The sequence below is a fragment of the Adiantum capillus-veneris genome, chromosome 7, assembly GCF_014529385.1.
Source record: "Adiantum capillus-veneris isolate H3 chromosome 7, ASM1452938v2, whole genome shotgun sequence".
Lineage (NCBI taxonomy): Eukaryota > Viridiplantae > Streptophyta > Polypodiopsida > Polypodiales > Pteridaceae > Adiantum > Adiantum capillus-veneris.
The window spans coordinates 98,356,373-98,363,491 of record NC_140937.1 but is presented as its reverse complement, the minus strand read 5'-3'; the positions used below and the strand labels follow the sequence as shown (position 1 = coordinate 98,363,491).

General features: G+C 40.9%; 1 protein-coding gene across 1 annotated transcript; it reads right to left on the bottom strand.

Moving 5' to 3' along the window:
- Positions 1 to 5,453: 5,453 nt before the first annotated feature.
- LOC147454297 (transcription factor bHLH140-like) lies at positions 5,454 to 6,418 on the bottom strand. The gene is made up of 3 exons (XM_086517313.1): positions 6,301 to 6,418; positions 6,063 to 6,233; positions 5,454 to 5,964 (listed from the first exon to the last, which is right to left on the bottom strand). Exons 1-3 carry the CDS (start codon positions 6,376 to 6,378, stop codon positions 5,647 to 5,649), a joined length of 567 nt encoding a protein of 188 aa, XP_086373439.1. The 5' UTR covers positions 6,379 to 6,418; the 3' UTR covers positions 5,454 to 5,646.
- Between the last annotated feature and the right edge of the window lie 701 nt (positions 6,419 to 7,119).

The window sequence follows — 7,119 nt, the reverse complement described above, 5'->3', positions numbered from 1 at the left end:
TGACTAAGCTGAGGAAGTCTAGAGGCCACTCTGTTAGCAGGAGAGTTTTGCGTATCCAAGCCCTCTGTACAAAGAGCCACCACAAGCTCTCTGAGCTCAAAGTCCAACAAAATCCTCTCAGGGATGCGTAGCATTGCGCTCCCCCTCGTATGTCTATCTGTCACAGTGAGGATTGCTAATGCATGGTCCAAAAAAGATGTCCCAGCCAAAATGAAAACTGACCCACCCAAGTCACATATGTGGTCACTAGAGTAGAAGCGATCTATCCAAGATTGAATCACTCCTCCCACTCTGCGGTCCGAACGAGAGAAGGCTAGGTTGTCTGGGGGCCTCACAAAGCGAGAGTATTTCCAAACATCTGAAACCCTCAAAGTCATACATAGCCTCTCCCAAGTTGCCAACTCAGCTCCGTACACAGTAGCATGGCTACCTCTAATCCTGTCAGAGGCATCCTCGAGCATGTTGAAGTCACCCCCAATGCACCATTGCTCTGCGTGCGGCAGAGACTCTACAATGTGAGACCAAAATTCTTCATGTGCACTTGCCACATTGGGTGCATAGATGTTGAGAAAGCCCAAGAGGCAGCCCTGAACCTGTATAGTAATCAATTGAGCCCTGCCAGGCACAATGATACCTTTGTCCACGATGGCCTACTGCTAAGAGCCCACAATAGTCATACATACCCCTCCCTAGATACCACCATGTCCAAATGCAGCTGACCAAAATGTCTGGATGGCGTGGACTTGTCTCCTGAGTAGCAGATTGCTCCCCTCCTCCTGTCCATCAGGAGGAAGTTGTTACATTGGAGTTCGGCACTACTCTCTTTGGCAGGTAGAGTTGTAGTGGCCAACAAGGTGTTGCTGGCTACTATGTGGTACATTACATCTTGTTGGATCTTTTTTAGGTCTTGCATCATCCACAGAGAGAGACTGATCAGGAACTTTCTTTGGTCAGGGCGCAACACTCATATAGCCCAAGCCAAAGTAGCCTCGCAGGTCATCACTCTACCTTATTCTCAGGGGGGGTTTAGGGATCATAGACCCAGCACAGCAGAGCAGAGCCCTTCTTGGGAATTGTATTGTCAGAGGACCGCCTCGAGGGGAGGAGCCCTGGAAGAAGTTTTTGCTTCAGTAGCTTAGAGCTCGAGTACCTCAAGCAGGAGGCCCTTGGAGACCTTCCATCAGATGGATCTTCACAAAGATGCACAGAGTTGGTTTGAGCAAGAGATTGGAGGATCGTTTTGTTGTGAGCCCGCTTCGCTCTTGGGAGTAGCTATTTTTCGTCTCCCCCTTCTTGGTCAGATTTGTAGCTGCTTTCATATAGCAAGCCCCATGTGCTTGGCATGAGAAAATACATGCTTATTTGGTTGTACATGGTTTTCATATTTGCTCAATTGAAAGTCTGTTATGTGTCAAGTACGTGGACTATGTACTTTTGATCACTATTTCTATGTTGATGACATGTTCACTAGACCCTGTAGGAGACATACTGCTAATTTAGGGCAAACTTGAATGCCTCTTTTAAAACATTCAATTCAGTGCTTTTGCGTCATTAGTTTGCATACAATATATATTATGTCAAAGGTATAGTTGTGTTAGAGAAATTACATTGAGCCACTATTATGTAGATTCTACCTTGAAGATTGCATCCTTTTGCTACTCTTGTAAACACAGGTTTGAAGCTTAGTCTTCATAATGTTAGAGATGGCTTTGATGCTACCCCATTGAGTGCTACTCTCTATCAGTAAATTGTTGGCTAGAGGGATTCACTCTATAAAAAATTGGGAATGCTACCTACGAGCAAACAATATAAGATAGATAGGACCCCTCTTTTAACTAGTTTTCAACTTTCAAAAATATCATATCGTTAACTTGTTATATATAAGATTTGACTCAAGTGAATCTACCCAACAAGATGAATCAAAGAGGAAATCCTTCTGCAATAAAATGATTATTACCATTTTTTCAAACAAAGGCATGATTTCCAAGAAGAAAAAAATATTGTCTCCAAGCTAGAGGACAGAGATGTTTCTCGCTTGAAGAGACATTCTTACGAGACAATATAGTTCCTTTTCTTTGTCCCACTCCCCCCCCCCCCCCGCTAAGTCTAACCACTCCCTTCCTTATTTTCAACTTTAGAGGGGTAATAATTGGGCATCCACCCTTAGCTTATACGCTTGCGTAGCCTTTCAAAAAAAAAACCTCCATTCCACTGACATGGTATGGTAAGTTTCTCATGGTTGATCACCAAGGACTGTTGGTTCCCTAATTTATGTGCACTTCAAGGTCAGATGTTCAATATGCAATCTCATAGGTGCAAAGAGCATAGATGAAGGCCCAAGCATTGGAAGGCACATAAGTGAATTTTTCGCTACTTGAATGGCAGAACACATCATAGGTTGTTTTATTCCAAGGGGGATCATCGTCACCAATTTTACATGTTATTTTGCGATGAGATTGGGATTTTGCTACGACACACGAGTGTCAACTAGTGGTTTTTGTTCATGCTCAACAGGTCATGCATATCTTGGTTTACTAGGAAGAGACCTTTAAAGGCCACCTCGGTTGTGAAGTTATATACAAGGCAAATTGGCATAAACACCTTATGATTAATTAAAAAAGATCATGTTTTTCATGCTGTCACAAAGAACATTGAGGTGCTTTATCATTATGTTAGGAAGAGACTCTCTGCAAAAGATGTAAGCTTGGCTTGTTTGCCTACGTACAACAACCTTGCTGAACTTTTCAAAAAGACTTTGCCTCAAGAGAAGTTCCTAGATTTTCACAAATCTTGAGACTCGCTCTCCTTGATAGAGTGATCGTATAAGGTCGATAGTTCCTTATACATGAGTGTCAGCCCATGTTCACCGTGTCGGTCCTAGGAAGAATTTGCTACCATATCATGGTCGTAATGTGTGTGAAGGCACTTAGACCCGTTGAAGCACTCTTTCCTTGCTAGGAAGTTTTTTCCCTTAGTATGTATATGCATCTCTTATCCTAGGGCACGCCTTATCTTTGTATTAGAACACTTCCTTTGCTTCTTCTTCTTCTCCTCTACCTTCATGTGCATTTTGTACAACCAGGGTAGTTCTCGTACGTCGAACGGAACGTCTCATTCTATCCCGTACCATTCCATACAACTAGTACGTTCCGTTCGGTAGTTTTTATGGCGATTGTTTCTAGCCGTTGACCCTTTTGATTGTTGACCATTGACTATTGACTATTGGAGACACCTTTTTACGTAGTTTTGGGGCCCGAATTTAGGCAATTTTGTCCTCATTTTTGAAGCTCCTTGGGCTTTGGATGCTCCTCCTTCCACATGAAGCCCATGTGACATTGGATGCCACTTCTCTCATGCTCTAGCCTCTTCCTATTTAAGCAATGCCTCCCCATAATGTTCTCCAACATTTACAAAGTCTCAATTGGACGATTCTCTACTTATCATTTTGGTTTATGTAATGCTCATTGTCTTGATTCTTTACATTGTAGTTGTAATTTGTCCAAATGCCAAGTTTCTTTAAGAGTAAAGTTTGAACCCAAGAGCTTAAGCCTTAGGCTTGAGAATTATTTGTTTTTTTTATTTTGAACGTACATGACATCGCCGTACATCTTAATTTTTTGCACTCGTTTAGTACCGCATATCTTAGTATGTGTACAAAACGTACGGAACCGTGCGAGACTAGCTTGTCTACAACCCTATCTGCAACATAAATTTGCTTAAGCTCCAAGCCCCATATATGTTGCAACTTATTATTCAATTGCATATGCCAAAAAGATTTTATTCACGAAATACAAGAGGTTGTTTCAATAATCAATAGCTTCAGGATTAAGAGTGAGATAGTTTGAGAAAGCAATACTAGAGATAAGATGGATAATCAATACGTACATATGTGCAAATTCAAGTAAGAAAGACTAGGCTCCATAATCTAGTGATAAAAGCAAGAGGTTTCACTACATTGATTGGCCATTGGATAGAGAACACTTTTTAATAATGATAGCCGGTAGAAAAAATGCCTATCAGTAGATTGATGGTTCAAAAGTGTAGCTCATTATGAATGTAATGGAGCTATATGGGTTGATCAATGCACATATGAGATACAACCTTGCTTTCAAAATCACGAGGCGCCCTAACATGAGATTCAAAATTATGAGGATTTCAAAAGAGCATCTCTAAATGCCTCTACTCCCCCAATGAGTAGCACAAAGTTTCAGTAGTTGTTGAGAGACCAAACTACTGCCTCATGAAATTAACCTGTTAAAAATTTACTTGGCTTGTATGGCCTGAGTATTGTCTTTCAATAGCCAAAATATGCACAGTACACTACAGATTTACTTAAGTCTTTACTATGAGAATCCCTAAATATAGTGGAGGCAAAAGTTGAAAGGGAGGTTAAATAACTCAACTCGTATAAACCGTCCCCCAAAAAAACAAAAGGAAGTTTATGAAAGGCCATAAGATGTCCAGTAAGCAATTCTATTTAGGAAATTTGAAAATCACATTGATGTTTCAAACACCAATGCTTCTTTGTTTTATTTTGATATTGCTAAGCCCTGATGTACATAAGATAATGCCCCTCTTTAGAAAATAAAGACAGACAAAGCCAGAGTGTGCCATAGATAATGCCTTTGTTGAACACGCCATCAAAAGTAGTAAATAAAAATTGGCACTCTGTAGGCGAAAAGCACACGTCATTGAGGGAGGACCCTATAAGCATTGTAGACTTCTAACCTATATGCTCATTTTCTATCCCAACTTATCTTTTTCTACTCCAAATCTCCACAAGACACCTAGTGAAACACCTCAAAATAGACTTCAAAGAATAATTCGGGCACAAATTTCAAGCCTAACCCATAGCCCATGTACATGGAAGTAGGTGACAATTGGCATCTATTTGCAGCTACTATAACTGCCAGGTTCATACTCTAGAATGAGTGCTTTCATAAGCAAGCACCAAGTAATCATTGCTAATTAAATAAACCCACAAACTACCGACGTTCTCATACATGCAGCTGGATTGTTTTTGGCAGCTCATGTATATGACATACTTTTGTTGTCACAGGCTGGAGCTCATTTATAACCTGCCTATTATTTATTTGCTAGCATGAACATGGGTAATTTCAAATAGGGTATGTTTACTAGCAGAGGCAACCACTTCTCAACAATACAACCTCAATTGGTCAGCCCCATCGAGTTACCTCGGCACATCGTGTTATTCTCATGTGGAGGGGTACACCATCCTTGCTACAAGGGTCTTGAAAACTGCCATGTTTTGAATTCTGAAAGTAATGCAGATAATATAGACAAGTAAAAAATATAGTTCTTAGAAAAGGGCGGCCAATCTCCAATGACAGACCTCCATAAACAATAAGCCAAAAAACAGTTATTGAAAATTTTTGTGCCTTGGATGCTTGAAGGACTAACAATATACAATATAAAGATAGGTATCAAAATGATTATGCAGAAGTCCTTTAATGTTCCAGTATGCTACAAAAGATTTTGAGATTTTGTTCAGCCTAGAAACACCCAACTTTCTTAGACAAAACTGCGCATTTTTCTATGTACGCTCGTTCATGTTGTACCACCATGTTTGTAAGCCAATAGTTTGTAAGTCGTTCTTTCAAAACACAATAGTCATGTTTGTAAGCCCTAGTTTTTCATGATAATGTAGCCTTGCAGACACAAATCCGGAGGGAAGGGAGCCCTGCATGTCTGTATGTGCTGCTTTAGCCTTGGAATGTTGGGCTGTACAAAAAGACACCTGTGACATCGAAGTTCTAGCTTAAGAAGAGAATTCTCATCACCACATGGTTTCACTCTTCCCGTGGCCTCAAGCTCCTCGATCACAGCCTTGGAATCGCGAAAGAAGGTTGTCGTAAAAGAATTCCAATGCTTCTTATTCTTCAAGGAAGGTGAGTCCAAGTCTTGGCTAATCACATGCATGTGCAGCTGTCTCATTGATGGTTCCTGCCAACATCAACAAGGTAAACGACCAGAATGGCTTTCCACTTGTGTTGATACTTAGGGGATTGCGAAGCATGTAAAATGAAGGCCTTAAATCTTACCGAATGATAACCTATTCTGAACACCAAGGATTGATCCTCCTCTAATAGTTTTTGTACCCATGCTTCACCCAAGGCGTGCAAGTTCTTCACAAGCTGTATATGTGAGCTATTCAAGTCCTCTAGGCTATCAAGGCCCTCTTGTCTTGATACCACAAGCAAGTGTTTTCGTCCCTACATTAAAGTCTTTATTAGCTTGAATACACTAAACATAAAAAGGCCTACATAGATAGTCGAGTACCTTTGGAAACTTATCAGCGATGACAATTGCTTCTTGTGTGACTTGTAGAATAGTGTCGCCATGCTGTTCCGGGTGCATTTTAGCATATCATAAGGTGGTTATTCAAATGCTTCATTTCGTATAGAACAGGGCTTCACAAGGTCACAAAAGTGTAAATTACAAATGAAGCATCTGGACTTGCTTTAATAAGCAGCCCATATACACACACAAGATACCAAACATTGATTAATTAAGGCTAAGATGAGACAAGAATCATAGATAGGACTACAGCAAAGAAAAGACATTTCTCAAGCGTTTCCCTACACGGGACACCTCGGCAAAAAACCTTGAAAGCACACTAAGAGAGGTACATTTACTCTGAGAAAGCCATTAGGGTTTTCAGATTTCAGCCCATCTCGTCATCCTCCTCATCGTCGTCGACATCGTCAGCAAGTCCATTGCATTGTAGAGATTTGTGCAATTAATAGTAGACCACTCTCGCCTTAGAGAGTGGGGCCTTCGGAGGAGGGTTTGACAACATTCTGGTGTCGTATTCTTCTCTCTCTATCTCTCAGTCTTAGCACCTTCATTCACAGTGTTTATACTTTGTTTGTATCATTTGCACTCTCTCACTAAAGGAACGGAAGGCTCTCCCTTCCATAAGTAAAAGCAACCCTTGAGCACAGTTTGGAGGACTCATCTTGACCAAAGTTCAACATTCACTTCCGCCGCACCTTACAAATCTGTTCTTTTCCATTGGCACGTGGTGCCCATCTCGTGACAGTGGTACCAGAGCATTAGGCGTGTGCTTTTTTAAAATCATACCGGCCGTACAAAAGA

Excerpts from the sequence above, each read along its gene's own strand:
- LOC147454297 (XM_086517313.1), bottom strand. The coding sequence starts at position 6,378 with ATGCACCCGGAACAGCATGGCGACACTATTCTACAAGTCACACAAGAA. Across the intron at positions 6,234-6,300 it reads TCGCTGATAAGTTTCCAAAG|GGACGAAAACACTTGCTTGT; the intron begins GTACTCGACTAT and ends ACTTTAATGTAG. Across the intron at positions 5,965-6,062 it reads TCAGAATAGGTTATCATTCG|GAACCATCAATGAGACAGCT; the intron begins GTAAGATTTAAG and ends TGATGTTGGCAG.